The 21,263-nt window shown below is 44.6% G+C and overlaps 1 protein-coding gene across 1 annotated transcript; it reads right to left on the bottom strand.

Moving 5' to 3' along the window:
- Positions 1-17,722: 17,722 nt before the first annotated feature.
- LOC100283096 (seed maturation protein) lies at positions 17,723-19,812 on the bottom strand. Its single transcript, NM_001397649.1, has 5 exons — positions 19,607-19,812; positions 18,856-19,071; positions 18,408-18,709; positions 18,228-18,297; positions 17,723-18,136 (listed from the first exon to the last, which is right to left on the bottom strand). Exons 2-5 carry the CDS (start codon positions 19,052-19,054, stop codon positions 17,976-17,978), a joined length of 732 nt encoding a protein of 243 aa, NP_001384578.1. The 5' UTR covers positions 19,055-19,071; positions 19,607-19,812; the 3' UTR covers positions 17,723-17,975.
- Positions 19,813-21,263: the final 1,451 nt, after the last annotated feature.

Raw genomic sequence — 21,263 nt, 5'->3', positions numbered from 1 at the left:
AGTCCCAGGTGGAGAAAAGACTGAGATGCAAGGGCTGTTTCTAAGGACTTTATATTCTGAGTCTGAGCTTCAAGTAGCAGAGCCCTCTGCAGGCCACTGAGAACCAAGTACAACTGGCCATAGAGGAAAACATAAACACCAACAACTGATGTATGCACAACATAAGGATCAACCGAACAATTAGACTAATTCAGTTCACGGTCCATTAATATGAAGCCCAAACAAAGGAAATATAAGACGAGCAATAGTTTTTGTTCCAATCATGGCATCAAGAAATCAACAGTAACAAAGTATTATATTCATAATCTCCAATAGTTCATCAATAATGTATAGCTTTTGATGATCTTTATACAAGGGCTTGTTATTAAAGGTAATTTTCTTTCTTAATACAAGAATCTCCAACTGAAAAAGAGTTATAACAAGTAAAAATACACGACAAATGTCATATACGGCCGACTCTACGTCAGGCAACGGCACGCCCGGGATGTGCGGCGTGCGCGTGAGCGCGCCGATGAGGCAACAGCCGCCGGCTCCATCCAAATTCTCGCTGCCAAAGCACCAAATTTCCCCGCTTCAAACAGTTTCCTAGACTAAACTCATTGATGCATGAAAGGGTAGTGAGAGCAACACTTCAAGAATTCTAGAACTCAATACTGAGTAACGTAGATGTGCATTCTCACTATTCCACCATGACTCCCAGCTTTTCTCTGGTTGCACTCCTATGCCTCCTTGATTCTTCATCCACCTATTCCAGTCAGCCCAGTCGTCGACAATTTTTTGCCAAGCAAAACCAGCTGGGTTAAAAAGAAAAGGAGTAAACAGCCAAGCCACTGCCATAAACCATGTTGAGTATGTGATCATCACATGCACGATATTGCTAACATAAGATCTCCTAAAGATGTTGTAGACTATCAAAAGGAAGATCAACTCAACTCCTTTGACAAAATGACTTCTGGAATACAACTGATAATTCTCAGTAAAGCTTGCATGGAAAACAACAAATTTATGCCCTGTAGGCCGGTATTTAGCACCCCCATGGAGAATAGTACGACCGTAGTAGTGTGCTTTTGTTCCAAGTGAGAATGTGAACAAAACTGATGCTAACTGCAATTGCATGAGGATAAAATCACTCAGAGCTGCACAGAACCCTTTTCCAAACCTAGCTCCATCACCATAGGCAATCCTGTAAGCAGCCCCAGCTGGAGAAGAGACCATATGATTATGCTGACAATAGTGTTAATGATCAGAAATAAGATTCAACTTCACTGTATAATTATATGATAATCATTTGTATGCAAATATTGTGGGCCTGCAACAGATCTTGTGATAATGTAATTAAATGGCACACAAAGCTTACTGCTCAATGGGATTGATGGGGCAGGTATTTTAGAATAATGAAAGTTCTGACCACAGTGCACGTTTTGTCCTCTTTTTGTAGGTAGGAACAATTTGACAACGACACATCATTATCTGGATATTGTGTTCTTGCTGAAAGATCCTGTTCAACATTCAGACTGTCTTCGATATACTTGCAACCCTTAACAGGTTTGATTTGCTTTCTTCATGCCTGACCTTCACTAAAATCACAAAAACTTTTTGACTTAACTCCATTTTTACTTTTTATGCTTTAGGGTCCTCTATTTTTTGAATCTACTAAAGTTTAGTGGTCCTCTTTCTATAATAACTTTTGGTCTTCCCATCAGTCAGATATATGGTGTAATTGTAATTAAAATATGACATAGGTTAATTAACTTGTGTGTATTTGGGGTATTTTTTGGGGTATAAATTTTATAAGCATGATTCCTGTATATAGATGTTGATGCTAAACTTGAGATACATGAAAGTGGGATTTATGGTCCTCTCTTTTTGAATCTACTGAAGTTTAGATGTCATCTTTCTATAATAACTTTTGGCCTTCCCATCAGTGAGTTTAGTAAGATATATGGTAAATTTTGTAATTAAAATATGACATGAGTTCATTCCATTGTGTGTATTGGGGGTATTTTTGGGGGTATAAAATTCTATATGCATGCTTCCTGTATATATAGGTTGATGCTAAACTTGAGATAACATGATAGTGGGAAGGCTTAGCTGGTAGTATACTTTGAGTACGGTGCGCTTGCATCCGTTCCCAACTCTATTTCTCACTTGCTTCTCTTTCTGCTTCTTTAGCGGGTCTAACATTAAACACAAAGACAAAAACAAAAACCCTTTATTGCTCAGCAAATTTATCGTGCATTAGTGTTTAAACAAATATAATCATGTACTAAACCTTGTTTCGCTTGCCCCCTCTACTCAATTATAAAAATAAAAATTTAAACATTGTTAAAGGATACAAATTTTCGATGGAACCCGTCGTATTGAATCGTGAAAGAGCTGCAGCGGACCGCCCAAAAAGGATGCCTATGTAAGTTATATTAAATGGTTACACACGCTTTGTCTATCAAACTTATGACCCTTATATTTAATCGAATGGTTAATATAGCTTCAGGTTGTTCGATGACTATCGTGATGAAGATTTTTATGGGCTACCACGGAAGTACAATATTGTCGCTCGGGTAGAAGTTAAATTTCCTATTGATCCACGTTATCGAGACAACCAACATTTCATTTTGTCTGACATCAATGTAAGACAACATTTTCATAATTTTCATTTCAAAAATTATATATGACCTTAATACCATCGCCTCTTTAACTATTAAAGTAATATTAGGGATCCAAGATCGAGGCCATGACAAGTTCATATGAGACAGTCAAACACTTCGATAGTTTGTATTAATACCTAAATACAAATATTAGGGATGAGCTATATGACAGTTTTACCAGGTATATTATTACTATTATGACATATATGCACATCTACAATCAGTGTTACATATAATGCTAAGTAAATTGTTTCTTATTTGCAGGATGACATGTCACACTTTAGGAAAAAATTGGCTGCTATATTACTATCTTCATACATGAACAAAAGAAGGGGATATCCGATATACAAATATGATAAAGAAGTTCATATTGGAAGCCCCTCTGATGTTGAGATATTAGATAGCCCAACAAATCATAAGAAGAGGAAACTACTCCATGTGCTTGATAATAGCGAGGTATTGATGGAAGATGAGGATGGCCCCATTACTCAAGCAGACTTACAAAGGTGGTTTGTTGATGAATGGGATAAAAGAACTCCTACAAAAGTCTCAGCGGATGGGTGCACAGACGACTTTTTAATGAGTGGTCTCTCCATAAAAGACATGCCAGTTACTAAAGCCGATTTAATAGATGTGCTATGTGATTACATTATGGCAATCCAAGACGATAGGACATTAGAGTAAGTGCTTATTGTTTTGTCTATTTTATTTATACCAATTACGTATAGTCTTGATATAGACTTCCGTCATGTCATGCTACATTACAGGATGATATGGGTGCGAAGTTTCAATCCTTTTAAGATAGAAATATCTGTCAAAGACCTGCAGAACATATTAAGTATAAATCTAGATATGACTCTAAAATGTTTTGACATGGCTGTTCGATTGCTTGCCAATAAAGAGTCACGTAGACCGAAAGGTGAAATCATAAAGAATAGAAAGCATTATATGGACATGCGCTTCTTGGTAAGTTTATTTCCAATCAATAATGTAGCAATATATAGTATCTATCTATATCTAATCCTCATGTGGTCATGTATATATATTAATATTTATCCAGAGAATGATTGGTTTTGGTAAACTGCAAAGTACCATCAGGACCCTACAGCAAAAGAGTTAACAAAAACACTCGATTGTTGGCCATCAATGAACTATTATATCACGGCTTGTAAATATGTAAGTATGAGTTCATTTCAAATGTATTTATAAAAGGCACTTCTTTGCAATCCTAATGACTAATATTTTACAGGTTTTTATGCCATGGAAATTTAACGGTTGCTACGCCCTTTTTGTAATAGATCATGGTAAAAACACGTCACTTTTATTGACTTTGCACCTATTCAAGATTGGTGTAAGCACATGCCATACAAGAGGTTCGCAGAAGCGATTATCATCGCTTCAAAGAAATATAAGATTGCCTATAGCAAGAAACGTACTGGATGGACAGAGGATATTTTTAAGTGGCAACATACAATTCAACCTGGTGTTCCAATTGACTTAAAAGAGTATTTTCTCTGTACCATCTTCTTAGTAATTTCATTTTTTTCTATGATTTCCATTGTATGTAACTTAGTTGGCAAAACATTATTTTATAGGCTTAACACCAGCTACCTTATCCTACAAGCTATGGCCATGTGAGGGAATGATAGTCCAATGAAATTTGTTAGGATGAGTGGAGTACGTTCCTTTCATATTCAAACATATATTCCAATTAAATAATAAAAAATTGATGTTTTGTTCTCTTATATGTCTTATGTGTAGGATGCAAAGATTCTTCGAAGGAACTTTATTATTGAACTGTTAAGTTACGAGGAAAATTCGTGCAGATATGCTATCCCGGCAAATATACAACAGAGAGTTAACAATATTATTAAAAAAGATTAGATTAGTGTACAGGGTGTCAACATATTTACTTATGATTAAGCATTATATATTTACTCTTTATAAATTATTTGTGTGATTCCATTTCAATCTATTTGGGTAGACTTATTTATATCGTTCTGTATCTATTTTTAACAATCACATATTTTGCCGTCACTATTGTACTCACGCCGCACGTCGTCAGGGCCCTAAGTCTATTAAAGGGTCGCAATTTGTATTACGTGGCATCGCACGGGCACGTTCCTAGTGTTTTTAAGAAAAAAGCAAAAAAAATGTCTGGGGAACGACTGTGGATCAACTTATTCCCGTGCTGGGATACAATCTACCAGAAATGAGCACGTTGTTTCTACTTATATATCTGAATAAGTGCACCAGCTCCAATAGAACAAATATATATAAGCATGCTTTGTTTTATTTGCACCAGAGAGTACCCTCACAAAAACGCATGCTAATTATTTAGTCCAGATAGAGAGGAACGTACTGTGCCACAAAATATTCTTTTGCAGTACTAAAAGCGAAAGGATCTAGTGGGAGGGGAGGAGATTAATATATATGATGCCCTAGCTAGAAAATCCTTATTCTCCGATATACTATTATTCTTAAAAATTTATGTTCCTTCCATCCATATCCAATTAATTATTCACCGTACTACCTTCTCTTTCGATTCTGTCCTACAATAATCGTCAGAGGCCAGATCTATCTCGTGCAATGAACTAACCCCCGGCCTTCCAGACAGACAGGAAACAACACCAATGTGTCGTTCTTGATGATTCATGAGAACTCCTATAATTTATTTGCTTTAGATTTAACTGGTAAAGCAGCACACAGTTCCTGAGCTATATATTACACCAAAATCCATATAAATCATGCATATATGCATGGACTCCTTTGGATACAAATCGTACTAATTATTTGCCCACTACTTGCATGCATGCATCATTATATTAGCTGCCCAGCCCCAGTAACTCATGGATGCCTCTTTATTTCTAACTAGCTAGCTAAGCACAAGCTAGACATATTAATTAGTACAGGAGTAGTAGAGTTCTTCTTAATAGCTCGGAGGAAAGAAATTAATATACGTGACCTCAAAACTAACCTCAGCAGCACACGTACGTGCTACTCATCAGCGCTTTTACGTATAGCTAGTCATGACTGCATGCATGCATGCATATGCGCAAAACGCCGCTGGAGACCCGTCGGTTACGCAGCCGGAGCGACGTCGTAGTCGTCGTCGTCGTCGTCGCCGGCGCCGCGGCAGCTCTTCTCCACCACGGGCAATGCCGCCCATGCTGCTGACACAAGGCGGTCGCACCAGGCCATAGCAGTAGCAGCTGCCAGCTTGCCTACTCCACCCCTCGACGACCTAGCTCGATCGATCGAGCAAGCAGGCAGCAAGAAGAGCTAGCTAGCTAGCTTGGTTGCTACTGTGAAGCTTGAGAAGCTCTAAAGCTGCTGGAGCAGTTTGGTTGGTGGCGATAGCAGGGGGGAGATCGGAGCTATTTATAGTCATTGTCGGCGAGGTCCCTCATCTCCTTGGCGTCCGTGCACTGGCCACGTCGTCGCAGACGACCCCCGACGAGGGAGAGAGGTCGTCGGGTCGACGTCGAGTCGAGCCAAGCTAGGGCTAGCTGCCTAGCTACCTCTATCGGTTAATCGCCAGGAAGGAAGAATCACTGGCCGGTCCGGCCAGTGGATCGGACAAAAGATCTCTATCTAATCTGGGCAGCAGATGGACGAAAAAGATGAAGACACCATGTGCTTACTACTGCTGCAGCTTTGCACAAGTCGCAGCAGAGACACATCTCAGCTCTCTGTAAAGCCAGATGAGCACAGATACCCCGGCCGTCCCGTCTCTCTCTCTCTCTCTCTCTCTCTCTCTCTCTCTCTCTCTCTCTCTCTCTCTCTCTCTCTCTCTCTCTCTCTCTCTCCTTTGCTTTCCAGTTTTCTTTTTTCTTCCAAAGACACGGTGTCCGATTTGGCCCACCTCGCCATCCGACGTGGCTTCCCGGCGTTGGATTGTCTGTGCCAGCTAGCTAGCGGGGGAAAAACAGATACGCTAGTACTTGTGTTTTCGTACGGATGATCCGTACCGAATTTTCTTCTTCTTTCCGTTAGCTGCTACGGAGTACTGGTGTAGTACCAGTTGAGACAGAGCAGTACTGGTGTAGTACTATTTGAGTTTAGGGGCTTGCATTGTCCATAGTCACTTGGTTGGCTGTCACCTTGTCTTATCTCGTGACTAGATCAAATGTTAACAAAATTCAAACAAACAATGTGCATGTGAGTGCTTGCCATTATGTTTGTACAGTGATGGCAGCCTGTCAGGAAGTACTACTCTATCCGTGTGATTGGTTGGTTGGCCAACCGTAACCAGATCTGTCGCATGCGTTGACTGCGCCTAAGCGCGTGATTGATTATCTGTAGTGCATCGACAGGGTCTACACGTACATGTGCGACAAAAGCACTTTTTCCACCATTTACCTGCATGCGCGGAGACGGGACCGGCGAGAATCTCTACCGAGCCAGGCGGGCGTGAGTCAGACGCAGCTGCGCACGCAACCAATCATAATGTATGTGGTTGCCCACGGGCCAGTCTCATTCCACAAGTATATGTTATTTCCTTATATCAAATCATTTATGGAAGGGTTCACCATGATGAGTGTTCCGTGCCCGTGTGGACAACAGTTCGACTGGCTAATTTTAGCATACGGTCTGGCTAATAAATTGGATAATTGTTAGCCATAGTGTTGGTAAAATTGTTTGTCGGCCCATTAGATATTCGAACTTGCTAATAGGTGCTAATGGATCATAAAAAGTGAAAAAGACGACGACTCTGACCCCTGTCAGTTTCTTTCCTTTCTCCCCTGACAAATTGTTTGTCATGCAGGAATAAAACAGACTACCTGCTATACTTTAATTTTAGACATTTATTAGCCAGTAATTAAAAAAAGTCCCAGTAAATTGTTTGTGAGCTAAGTATTTGTCGACTAATTGTTAGCCACTGGCAAACAGTTAGCCAGAAGCGGGGGTGAAGCTACATGTTCTTATTGGGGTCAGCTCACCCCTATAAAATTTCGCAAATCCCATACAAATATATTATTAACTAATGTAGTTAGATGATAATCAAGTGGAGCGGACCTTAATGACTTCTTCGCGGACAGGAGGATCCAAAGAGGGAATTAGTTTATTCACCCTCCTTACACGAGAATATATACGTAGTTCACCCCGTTGAGTTAGAACCGGCAAGCTGTTTTTATGCAAGAAAGACAGTTTTAATTTGACACCAAATCGCGGCATAGCAGCAATCCAGTAATCCAATGGCTATAACACTCACACACCCACGGTGTTGGTTGCATGCACTGTCCGCGCTGCACAGGAGATCACGGCATCCCGGTACTGGTGGGCCACCTCCGTCCGAGTCGGCGTCCGGCGCCCCACCGGGCCGAGGCGGTGCTCATGGCGAGCGGCCGCCGTCGCACGGCCGCCACGTGGTGGAGCAGCGCGGTGCACGTTCCCTCCTCAGCCCGCCGCACGCACGCCGCCGCGCCATGGTGGGAGTGGAACATCGAAGGACAGGACGGGACCGGATCCCAGGCCCCAGCTGGATGCGCGCACGCGGTCCAACAGCCGTGCTCGTGGGCTTGCACCGCAGCCGCCGCCGCCGCCGACGAAACCAGAGCCCACGTAGATGAGCATCGTCTTCTTCATCTGGAACTTCATCTCTATACATCTATTACATATGAATACGAATGATACATGTAAATAAACGGTTTGTGTTTGTATGCATGAAATGCGTCTGTTCTTATTATTATTGGGGACATTTGATCGTTTCCCACTATTTTTTTTTTGATAGGACAGGAGGGGCGAGCCCTACTGAAATTTTATTAAATCTTTAAAACGACAGAGTTAGAAATATACAGAAAGATAAATTACAAAAGGTTAAAATTGGTGGAATCTACTGCCACTGTTGAAGCCATTCAGGAATTGCCGAATCGAATCGCCCTTTAGCTCTAAGCGAGACCATGTGTAATTCTTTTGCGAACTCATTTTTACAATATTGCACTGTTGGGTCCTTATCCTGAAACAGCCAGGCATTACGGCACTTCCAGATGCTCCAAGTCATGAGAATGACGATTTCCATAGCGAAGGAAATATTGAGCTGCTGCTTTAGATTAACTGCAGCTTCCACAGGATTAGTAATTCTTGGGGGCGTCAAACCAATAGAATTCCAGCAAGCCTTCGCGAAGTTACATTTTAGGAAAAGATGATAAAGGGTTTCCTCCTTTTGCCAGATGCAGTTCTCACAGGTGTAAGACTCAAGAGTCGTGTTTTTCCTCCTCGGCATATCCCTTGTGTTGAGTCTGTTCTTTAACCAAAGCCAAAAAAATACCTTATGTTTCGGTTGACACTTATTTTTCCAAAGCGATCTGAAGATCTGATGAACTTGAGCCTGACCCATCAAGTGTCTATAAGTTTTCTTTGTAGAGAAATTATCAGCTCCCCAAATGAGTTTCCAAGCATCCTTTGTGTTGGTCACCGCGATTTGCCCCCAAGTTTCGTCTAAGTCAAGAAATTGTTCATAGGCTTGCACCGACAGAGGAAGTTGAAAAATTTCAATGAGGTGTTCCTTTTGGTTAGCTTCTTTGACAGTAAGTTTGCTGTTACAGGCGAAGGAAAATAATTCAGGATATTGATGAGTTGGGGTGCCCCTATTCCACATATCTTCCCAGAAAAGAATAGTTCTCCCATCCCCAATAGTTGGGGCAGCCAATCCCTTGTAATCTTGGACAAGAGTAAGCAAACTTTTCCACCAAAAGAATCCAATTTTTGAGCAGTTAGGGAGCCTGTCTGTCTTGTAGTAGTTGTTCCAAACCAGGTTTAACCAGGGAATATCATGATTGTTGAAGAACTTATGCAAAAACTTCAGAAGCAGAGCCTTGTTGTGTGCCTCTAATCTCACCACTCCCAGGCCCCCATTTTTTTAGTCTGAGTAATCATACTCCAGGCGGCCATAGCAGGTTTCTTCGAATTGACGTCATTTCCTCTCCAAAGACAATGTTTCCGATAAGAATCAATCTTCTTGACCGTGGTAACCGGAATTTTCAGGGTGCACATCAGAAAGGTCGGGAGAGCTGAGAACACCGAGTTAACAAGCTCCAGCCTACCAGCCTGGGAAAGGAGAGCATAAGTGCATGACAATCTCTTCTCAATCCTATGAATGAGCGGTAAAAAGTGGCAGATTTTAGGCTTTGACAGACCAAGCGGAACACCAAGGTAGGTGAAGGGCATTGAACCTATCTGACAGTTGAGAGTTCCGACTAGAATCTCCATTTTAGCGGGGCAAACATTGATGGGGTACATACTTGATTTGTTGTAGTTCACCTTGAGCCCCGTCGAAGTTGCAAAAGAGTTTAGAACAGCTCTGAGAAAAAATAATTGTCTAGGGCAAGCTTCCATTATCAACAATGTGTCATCCGCATATTGAACGATCGGAAAATCTTGACCACAATTCGCGGCGAGGGGCAACTTGAGCAGGTCTTGTTGTCGCGCTTTATTAATGATGCTCTGTAGCAGATCCGCCGCTAGAACAAAAAGAAGAGGCGAGAGGGGATCTCCCTGCCTAACCCCGCGCTTGCAATGAAAAGTTTTCCCTGGCACACCATTAAGGAGGACCGAGGACGTGCCAGACCGAAGAATATCCCTAATCAACTCATGCTCAAGAGAATCAAAGGCCTTTTCAAAATCCAATTTGAGCACAATAATCTCTTTTTTGAGATATGGCAAAGATGAATATATTCATATGCCCAGGCCAAGCAGTCCTGAATGGTTCTTCCTTTGATGAAGCCATATTGATTTTTGTGAACAAGGGAAGTCATCACTGCCTGTAACCGATTGGCCAGCAGCTTAGTGATGATTTTCATACTATTATTCAGAAGCGAAATTGGTCTGAAATCACCCACTAAACTAGCATTATCCTTCTTCGGGATCAGAACAATGAAAGAACCATTGATACTTCGAAGACAAACATCCCCGTGGTAAAATTGGTCACATAAGTCATAGAAGTCCTGAGAAATAATCGGCCAACATTTTTTGATAAAATTGGTATTAAACCCATCAGGTCCCGGGGATTTGTCAGAAGGAAGAGCCGCAACAATACTATCAATTTCTTGCTTTGAAAAAGACCCATCTAACCAATGCAAGTCACTGTGGAAGAACAGCAAGCTAGAGAGATCAAAGACATTTTCCAAAAAATCTGAGGATCCCAAACGACATTTAAAGACATTCCAAAGCAGGTTAGCTTTAAGATCATGCTCAGAAAAGATTGAGCCACTGTCATCCGAGAGCAACGCAATTGTATTGCGGCCATGCTTTACTGTTGCATGAGCATGAAAAAAATCTGGAGCAGATATCTCCATCAGTGACCCATTTGATGGAAGCCCGTTGCTTCCAATAAATTTTTTGAAACTGAAGTAACTCAGCAGTCTTGGATTGCAACAACTCACGGAAATTCCATTCTTCAATCGAAAGGTCACGGTACTCTTCAATAATATCGATGAATTCAATAATCAACTTAATTTGTCTCACAGTTTTGTCGATTTTTGGTAGAGATCGCTGCCACTCTTTAAGGATCTTTCTGGTGAACTTGAATTTTGCCGTTAAGTTCTTCGCTTTGTCCAAAAGACTTGGCAGACCAGCCCAAGAATTTTGGAAAACTGTCATAAACTCATCAAATTGCAGCCACAAATTTTCAAATCTAAAGATCTTGGGTTTGGGAACCTTTGACTTGAAAGAAATCAGACAAGGCACATGATTAGAGATATCCCTAGGCAGCGTTGTTGCGAGGGTGCCAGGGTAGCACACCGACCATTCTTGCGACATGAAAAACCAATCGAGTCTCTGAAGAAGGGGCTCCCTTTGCCTGTTCGACCAAGTAAAGAAGAGACCATGGAGGGGAATTTCCATCAGGTCGAGCTGACTGATTGCCTCGTTAAATTTCAACATCAAGTTAATGTCCCCCAGCGATATTTCTGTTTTCAGGCCTACGCGTCAGGTTAAAGTCCCCAACAATCAACCAGCGCTTTTCCGAGGGCATATTAATATTGGAGAACCAGTGGAGGAATTCAATTTTCCCATGCGGGGAACAGGGCGCGTAAACGTTAGTGACAATCCAAGATTCATCCGACGATATAGCAGAAAACTCAACCGAGAGAGCATATTCGTTCTGAAAAATAGCACTGCCAACCAGCTTCGAACTATTCCAAACAGTAATGAAACCCCCCGAATTTCCTATCGAAGGGACAAAAGCAAACTCATCAAAAGAATTGGGACAGAACCTTCTGAGGTCAGCCCTGTCAAAAAATTCCTTCTTCGTCTCCTGCAAGCAGATGATGTCGCAATTGGATTCCCTAATCACACAATGAATATCATTCCCCTTAGCCACCGCGTTAATACCTCGGACATTAAAACTTAAAACGGACCAGTCGGAAAAATTAATAGCATTGTGACTATTCATCGAAAGGATCAAGTTCGTTGATGAAAAGGAACCCAAACCCAATTACTGGGAGGGCAAAAGCATATCCGTTAGAACGGGACATAGCACTACCAGAAACCACAGAGTTCTTCAACACAATAAGCAAACAAAGACGCCAGGGCCGAGACAGCCAAAAAGCCTGGCTAAATTGAGACCTGCAAAATAATCCCACCCGAAGCAGCATCAACAGATCAGTTGTCATCATCTGAAGAGTCTTGATTCTTATCCCCCTTGTCTTTTTTCCCTGACTTATTAGAGCCAACACAGCCAGGCGAGTTCTTCTTTTTCTTCAGGACTTTGTCAGCCAGCTCCTCTTCTGACAGATTGCAAAAGCTCTCTCCTAAGCGTCTGATAGTCTTGGCTGATAGGGAGGGGGGACCCTCAAACTTATGTTGACACATCAAACAGTTCTTCTTGTGGCAGGAACTCTGTCTGAACCCAGCCCGGGCGTCACGGAGCCTCTTGCTTCTCCTCAGGTCAGATTCCACAACAGCAAGTTTTGGTGGAGAGGAGGCCGAGTCCGAGGGAGCAGAAGCGTCGTCAGCAGATTCCTCAGAAAGGACCGAATCAAGAAACTTGTCATCAGGGCACTTTCTGGGGATGACAAAGGGATGTGTCTCAGTGTCTGGCTCCATGAGAGCAGAAGGAATATCCGAAGACAGGAAAGTTTTTGACCAACTAAAAGAATCTTCATGCAGCAAGTTGGATAGGAAAAAGGGCGCCCATTTCTTGGGAACCTGCACCGAGGTCACCGAATTACCAGCCGGGGCAAAATAGTTAGCCTAGATCCTATAGAACTGAGCATTCCTTTTCCTTTCCAAGTGACTCAGCAAAACAGGGTCCGGCTGCCAGTCATGTGAAAACATAAAATTCAACATCACGTTGTTGTGGCCATTAACGTTAGGTTCCACCGGTTGGGCATCAGGGATAACAATATCCCCAGGCACATGAAGAACACCTTGAATTGGTGGGCCGTCAACCTCCTGGGGCCCAATCATAGGGATGTCACCCAAGGCAGGGGGCGGGGGCATTAAAGTTGGGCACCGGCCCCGCAGCCACCAGATCATCAGGAATCTGCCCATTCTGAATCTGCCCATTCTGCAGCAGAGCACCATGAATGTGACCAGAAGAACTATCTGAGGACAGGTCCGAATGCGGGTTGCTGACTTGTTGCTCGTCAGGTGGCAGGTCCAGATGAGGCTGCTGCACAGGTGGATCATTAACAATCCATTGGTCCCAATCTCCTTGAATGTTGTCTGCTGGTTGAGCTTGGACATTGCCTTCTGGCGGGAAATTAAGATCTCAGCCCACAGCCGGCACAGGTTGACCCAAACCAAAAAACTCAAGAGGGAGCTGCTGACCATCCTCCGGGACCACTGGCACTGGGTCCTCATCTTGAGGCTGACCCCCAGCAAAGTTTATTGGATGATCTCACACTGCAGTGTCCACGAGTCACCAATAAAGCCATAAACAGTAGGCTTAGTTTGTTTAAGCGTACAGAACTCACAAAACTCGATCAGGTAGCACAAGCTAGACAGTACTATCTCAGTAAAAAAACCTTTGTGGTAAAACAATTTTTTTAGTTTACGGACAAGGTTTTGTTGGCATTTATCAAGCAGACACTACGCGGGATTAGCCCATCACTGTCCGACCTAGCTAAACCCGGTATCACTGCCAAAGAACTTCATCGATCCCAGGCACTTGGATCTCTCCCTACTAGACCTATATAATTTATCTTAGATGATTATTGAGATGATTAGATGTCTCGAAGATACACTCTGGTTTCTTGGTGGTCGTGGCCCATTGTGGACAGCTTCCCACTATTAACGCTTCAAGATGGCATGAGCTTGAAGAGATCGTAGAAATTTGCATTGTGGGGACGACGGCGTGGCGTTGGATGAAAGAGAACTGCTTGGAGCTGAGAAGTTGCCGGAATATGCATGCATGAATGAGCTTTGGCATCAATGGATACATAATTCCTGGCTTTCTCATACGCGCAAGGTGCAAATCTTTTAGACGACAAGGCAGCAGTCAATGAGCAGACGGCTAGGGACAACAATGTAGATTGTGGTATATATAGTAGAAGTGATGCTCACATGTGTATATAATCATTTTTTTCATTGAACATCACATTCTATTTATTGTATGATACCACTTGTAGTTTCTGTTTTATGATTTCACATTACATTACGTAATGTAGCTCTTCCATTCCATTCTAACTCAAGTGGCGGAGAAAATCAGATATCGTCGCTGGTAGTATGTAGGTTCAAGGACCACGACAAAATGGTCGCGGGTTACGTGAATATTCTACTATAGGCGATTGCCAATTTGGAGTGCCTATAGCTAGCTGGTTCAATCTATGGTAGATTGTGTGCCCGTTCCTTTGAGGCAAGAGAGCATATATATGCACTAATTCTCATTTGTTGATATACATAAGTAGTTCCACTTCACAATAAGAGATGATCACGGCATGGACTATTAAAGTTGAGGCTAAGAGTATTGTGAGATGAAAGTGACTAATTAGATCGAGTAGGGTGTGTGCACTCATCATGACTTTGGTTTGTATAATATAGTTTAATATCAGTGTAAGAGACTAAGGATAACGAGTCATATATTGTTGGTTTGTAGGAACTTGATTATCTTGCTACCTATTATGTTAATTTATCCTTTATAGGTATACATGATGTATTATATACCTTATGAGAAATGAAACAACGATGAGAATTGTCTGGTGTGTGAGAGAAATGAGAATTATTGGACGTGGTACTACAGTTGGCACTCAACAATTCATTCTTTGGTGTGCACTGATCTGGTAGTGGTATCACGAGTGCCATTGACGGGTCATGGCTTAGACTGTTAGTGATACTCATCGTATCACTGCTGCTGGTTCATGATCCAATTAATCTAGTAGCGAATAAAGAATGGATTAACTTGTTCCCCTGCTAGGATATATAATCTATCGGAAATGAGAATTACATATTCTCGTTATATGTCCAACTAAGTGCATCAACTAATCCAATGGAATAAATGAGCACGCTTGTTTTACTTGCACAAAGAACATGCTTAATTTGTCCATTAAGGGCTAGTTTGAGAACCCGATTTTCAAGGGTTTTTTATTTTTCTAAGGGAAATTAGTTCATTTTTCCATGAGAAAATAGAAATCCCTTGGGAAATTGGTGTTCTCAAACTAGCCCTAAAGATAGAGAGGACCTTGCACAAAATATTCTGTGGCAATTATTTAAAAGTGAAGGATTTAGTGGGGGAGGGAGGAGGAGATTAATATGATGCCCTAGAGAGGAAACCTTATTTTTCAAGATATTATTGTTATTCCCTAGAATTATTTTGTTTAGAAGACATATTCATAGATCTTTTTTTGTTGTTGTTGTTGAGATCAGTCCCAAGAAAGAAGATCTTTTCAATTTAATTCATGGTATTTTTTATCCATATCCAATTAATTCACGTCCTCTCTTTGTCCTACAACATGCTAAGAGGCCGTCTGTGCCGCCGATCTTGTAGAATGACCTGATCCTCTGCCCGCCTTTTAATTTTTCAAACACATAGAAATAAAGCCAAAGTGTGTGTAGAGTGAAGGGAGCAATATACCATTCGTCTTGATGATTAACCAAGTCGTCCTTCAATTTATTTCCTTTACAAAGTCGTTGTAATAGTAAACAACACATAACCTTTGTTACACCAATTAACATGCATCCATATAAATACATGGAGTCAGCAATTATCCTGACTTATCAACTCTAGTACATCATTAGCTGCTCATTCGTCATGAACGCCTTTTTTATTTCTAACTAGCTAGGCAAGCTACACATTAATTAATATTACTACTACAAGAGAGTAAACTAAGGGCTTGCTCCCAAACAAGCCCTAAGTTATTATTAGCTAGCTAGCTTGGAGGCAAGAAATGATGATATACATCTATCATCTCGAGACCTCGTTCGGCACACACATACTCACTCATCGTCATCGCTTGTACAATCTCTAACTCTAGATCACATGCCATGCATACTGCAGATTTTGATCCGTTAGTTAATTATTAAGCAGCCGGGGCGACGTCGTAGTCGTCGTCGTCGTCGTCGCCGGTGCCGCGGCAGTCCCTGAGCGGACGCTCCATGGGCAATGCCCACACAAGACGGTCGCACTGATCATCAGACCTGGCCATGGCCGCCATATGCCTCACTAGCTAAGTTGGCTCACTGCGCCCTCGCTCGACCTAACTAGCTCGAGCAAGCTAGCAGCTAGCAGCAGCAACAAGACTGGCTGGGTGAGCAGTACGTGTGGAGCTCTACTGGTGATGTGAAGCTCGGAAATCACTAGCTTAGCTGCTATGGTTGATGGATGAAGGGTTGGCGAGCAGCAGGTATTTATAGCCGTTGTCGCCGAGGGAGAGGTCCAGTCCAGATCGAGCTAGCGCTCTTCACAGAGGGCGCGCGCAGTGGTAGCTATATGGAGCTTGAAGGCTAGCTAGCTAGCTGTAGCGTCGGATCGTTCGGGTTAATCGCCAGCAGCGACGAAGAATCACGCCGGCCGGACGGTGGAGAAAAGATCTCACAGTATCTGGGGCAGTGTAGTGGTGGACGGAAGATGGAGACACCATGAGCTTACTGGTGCAGCTTTGCACAAGCTAGGCACAGCAGACAGATCTCATCTCTCCGTAAAGCCAGAGGAGCACAGATACCCCCAGAGACATACGCAGTGCACAGCTGTGTCCGGTTGGGCCCACCTTGACATCTGACGTGGCTTCACGGCGTCGGATTGTCTGTGGCAGGTCAGGTAGCTAGGTCGTTCGTGAAACAGTCCTAAATACAATAGATACACCCATATATAAATAAACTGCTGCGTTAGTAAGCATGCATGTCTCCTTACCGGATCATCTACGGAAGGCCAAGAGATGGGATTGCGATTCTTAACCGGATGAGTGTTTTGATTTCATCGTATACTAGGTACAGAGAACTGAGAATGGATTCCGACAAAGCTGGTTTACTGAAACCTTGGCAACGCAAATAGAGAGAGTAGTTTCTAAACATGGCACACGGGGCATGCAATGCAAGCAATCCATTCCATCCCCCTCCACACCATGCAAGCATGCACACGCAGTAGTGCGTGCGCGCTGCACAGGAGATCACGGCACCCGGCACCGGTGGGCCACCGCCGGAGCTTGTCCGTCCGAGCTGGCCAGCGGCGTCCCACTCCCATTGGGGCTGAGGCGGTGCTCATGGCGAGCGGCCGCCGGCACGTGGTGTCGCGGCGCGGTGCACGTTCCCTCCTCAGCCCGCGTGCGCGCCGCCGCGCCATGGTGGACATCGCAGGACAGGACAGGACAGGACGGAACCTGACCGGACCCCAGCAAGAACGTGACCATGGGCCGCGCGGCCCGGACCAGCTCAGCCCAGCAAGCGCATTCACGGACCTTGGGCCGGGCGCACTGGGCTTTGATGCGCAGCCGACGACGAAACCGACGCCCGTAGCCCACGTAGATGATATGGGGTGTTTCCTGTTTTTCTTCGTTGTCTGAATGAGTTGTGACAAGAAGCCATTATTGCTACCAATTTTTTTTTTGTTTGAAGAATCCTGATGAACCCGACCGGAAATACAAACCAAAGAAGCCAGTTCCTCAAGAAAAAGAAAAAAAAACAAGGGATCGCTGCATTTTGCAAAGGGCGGCACATCCGAGTGATTTCCAAGGAAGAAAGATGAGCACGTACACGTACGAAAGCAACCTTAGTGCAATGTGTAGTTCTTCAGTACACGCGACGCGAAGATATGATGTCATCACACAAGTACAGTACAGTAAAGAATGTAGCTAGCAGCAGCGGTTGTTACTCGCTGTACAGAACAGAACAAGTGTCGATCGATCAAGACTCCCAGGATGAATCAAATCGTAGTCGTAGATGGGAGGAAATCAGCTAGTCGCTCTTCCTGAACTTGACGCCCCCCTTGAGGATGCCCTTGCTGTCCAGCTTGCTGTACTGGCTCTGCACCAGCCCTAGCATGTTGTACAGGAACTCGTCCACCTGGTCCTGGTACCTCTCGTACAGCACCGGCAGGGTGTGCGCGCACACGAACCCTGAACCGTATCCAGAACATTCAGAACTGCAATATAACCCTGGAACAGAAAGAAAGCAAGCACTGCCAGGCCAGAACTCAGAAGCTGTTACCGATGTAGATGACCGTCAGGAGGTTGCAGAAGCTGCCGACGACCGCCGCAGCGAAGAACCCGGCGATCACCTTACATTAATCACCAACGGTGGGTGAGTACAATATATACAGGAATAGCTACTGCAGTTCTGCAAAAGCCGTTCGGCGAAGAAAGAGTAACGCGAGACGGCGTCACTTACGATGACCAGCCGCTTGAGGTCGCGTCCACAGGCCACGTCCTGGAGGAAGCCCAGGGCCCTGTTCACCTGGGCGCCGGCGGCCGCGCCGGCGCTCGCGAACAGCTCCTCCGGCAGCTGCACGCGGGGCACGCTGGACGAGAAGATGGACCAGGCGAACTGGACGGCCATGCCGAGCGCGAGCATGAAGCAGAGGATGGTGAGGAAGTGGTAGTCCAGCCACTCGAAGAAGACCCACACCAGCGTCGCCACGCCCAGCACGCTGGACGAGATCTTCTTGTTCCGCCACAGAAGCACGTCGGCGGCTGCGTGCAGGTGCAGCAGAGCAGCCCACCGTCAGCAGGAGGACGAAACTTGCAGCCATTAGATGAAGGAGCGGAAGAGGCCAAGAAGACCCAGGAGGGCCGAGGCCCGAGGGCGTGCAGTGCAAATTGCAATGCGCGGTACGTACATTTGCCGCCGCCCAGCACGTGGTGTACCGACTTCTTCCTGCTCTCGCCGCCGCCGAACAGCTTCTTGGCCTGCTCGGAGATGGAGGAGCCGTCGCCGTCGTCGAACCGCACGGACTTCTGCCTCGGGAGGTTCTCCGCGATGGTCTCCATGATGTTGCCCATCAGGTCCGCCGCCGCGTTCTCTGAGTGCTCCGGCATCCTCGACGACCCTGCCCCTGAATCCCCAGAACCACGAAACACGTGCGTGCGCGTACAGGTTAGATGCAGAGTCAGTCAGTGACAGTGTGGGGTAGTCAGAGCCGTGATATGCTTCAGCTTCTTGCTGCTACCTGTGGTTTTTTTTCTCTCTCTCAAACAAACAGGCCTGCTGAGTGCACAAAGGCCGAAAAAAAAAGCTTACAGAGTTACAGATACGCCCTTGACATGAAAAATAGCTCCCTCCCAGTCCCAGGAGCTGCTGGGGCGATTACTAGCTGAACAAGAGATTAACCATGGCCCACGTATTTCTCTCCACTCTGAATCAATAGCCTGGATCCTGAACAGCTCAGGAACTCTAACCAAAAGAATCGGAATCTGAACAGCTCAGCCTCTCCTTCCTTTTTGTCCACCTCCACGGCGGATTCTTTATTCAGGATGCACAAAAGGCTAAAGCAACCAACCAGCGACCGGCCGGCCGGCCAAAAACGAGCTGAAAAGGGGCTTGCTTTTGCATAAACTGACCGGAGGAAACTAGGGAAGCGATGAGCTTACCGAGGAACAGCAGCGGTTCGAGTTCGGCGCGGTGAGCTCAAGTCGGGGCGCCCTGGCCTTAGCGGGTGGGCACGGCACGCGACGGACCAGGTGCCGGAGGATGAGGACTCTCTTGCTCGTCAATGGCGCCGGAGAGGCAGCAGAGCAGCCCGGTCGGGTTGATTGGACGGATGGGGAAAGAGGAGAGGAAAGAGGGAACAATGTAGTTCGTCGAATCGACGGGATCAGCTGGACAGGTGGGCCCGCTTGCTGATTGGGCTGCGCGTGGCTCACGACGGCCTCCGTTTGCAGCCACACGTTCTGCGATCGTGGGCCATGCCTGTCAGCGATATTTTCTGTCACCGCGGCACTGCTTGGCTTTCTCGGTTCCATAATACGTATCTGTGGACCCAGTACATGTGGTACCCGTGACCCGATACTCGATAAATATTTACTTTATTAGAATATATATATGGACTAAATATTCTATCTATGAGTCTGTTATTGGACAAAAATCTTCACCCAACGGGTATTAGAACGTTCCACCTTTACTCATACCCGTTAACCTATGGGTATAAAATACTGTAATACCCAAATTTGTAAACCATGGTAATGGAGATAATTCTCCTATTGCTTTGTTTCAGTTTAACTAAGCATGAGAACAACCACATTTAAAGGGATTAAATGACTAATGTCAACTTGTGCATCATATTGGAGTTTTGTTTGTTGTGCATATAATAATAATAGCAACACTATTAATCAAAATATACTAATAAGAAAATTGAATTGGAACCCAAAAGGAGGTTAGGGTTCGAAAATGGAAATAAAAAAAGGGGAAGGGTATAAAATATAAAAATATATAGATTTATCTCCAAAATTGGCACTTTTAATTGTACAATATAATTAGTGAACAATCGTAAATCAAGTTTAAAATTCGAATATTAGAATTTGAACAAATAGAAAAGGATCTGAAATAGAATAATAAAAAAAAGAACTGTGCAACTGGGCCAACCATCAAACTTCTGGCCCATTCCTTCAATCCATGCGCCAGCCTCTCCTCAATTCTGTGCACGCCGGATCAATCACTGCGGCGTGGGGCCGCCTGTGTCAGCTCCCTCCTCGGTACAGGAACAGAATCCGCGGCAATGGCGTGCGCAGCTCCTCGGCGCCGAGATCTCTAGGCACCAAACCACCTGGGCGATATTTGGACTCAGACCTCGATTCCTCTGGCCGTGCTTCTCGGAGTACAAGAATCGAAGCCGCTCCTCCCTATCCGCTTTTCTGTTACGCACACCGACCTCCGTCGCCGCGCAACAGCATCCGTGAATCGGGGGATTTCCGTCGGGATCCTAGCTGCGCTCCATAGTTTAAATGCGAGGACCACGATGCCTTCCCCGTTCATCGCTCTGTGCTTGGCGCCCCTTCTCTTCATCCCTTGTCCAGTGTGCCGCCGTTGCAAGAAATAGAGAGTGAGATGAATCGATTCATTTCTACAGCCGGGGAGTCCTCCTGCTGGCGCGACTTGGCATGCGCCGTTGAAGCTCTGTGAGCCTTAGTTGGGCACGGAGGACCTTCTCGCGCCGTGGCCTCAGCTTACAGCCGGGGAATGTGCCATCGGTCGTTGTTCCTTGCTGTCGTACCGCGCGTGGGTTGTCGGCCACCGTATCCCGGCTCAAAC

The sequence above is a fragment of the Zea mays genome, chromosome 7 (assembly GCF_902167145.1).
Source record: "Zea mays cultivar B73 chromosome 7, Zm-B73-REFERENCE-NAM-5.0, whole genome shotgun sequence".
Taxonomy (NCBI): domain Eukaryota; kingdom Viridiplantae; phylum Streptophyta; class Magnoliopsida; order Poales; family Poaceae; genus Zea; species Zea mays.
This window is presented reverse-complemented; position numbering and strand designations above follow the sequence as displayed.

What these genes read in the sequence shown, in the direction of transcription:
- LOC100283096 (NM_001397649.1), bottom strand. Translation starts at nt 19,054, where the DNA reads ATGCCGGAGCACTCAGAGAACGCGGCGGCGGACCTGATGGGCAACATC. An exon ending in CGTGCTGGGCGGCGGCAAAT is followed by an intron (nt 18,710 to 18,855) that starts GTACGTACCGCG and finishes ACCTGCACGCAG; the next exon opens with CCGCCGACGTGCTTCTGTGG. An exon ending in CCTGACGGTCATCTACATCG is followed by an intron (nt 18,137 to 18,227) that starts GTAACAGCTTCT and finishes GATACGGTTCAG; the next exon opens with GGTTCGTGTGCGCGCACACC.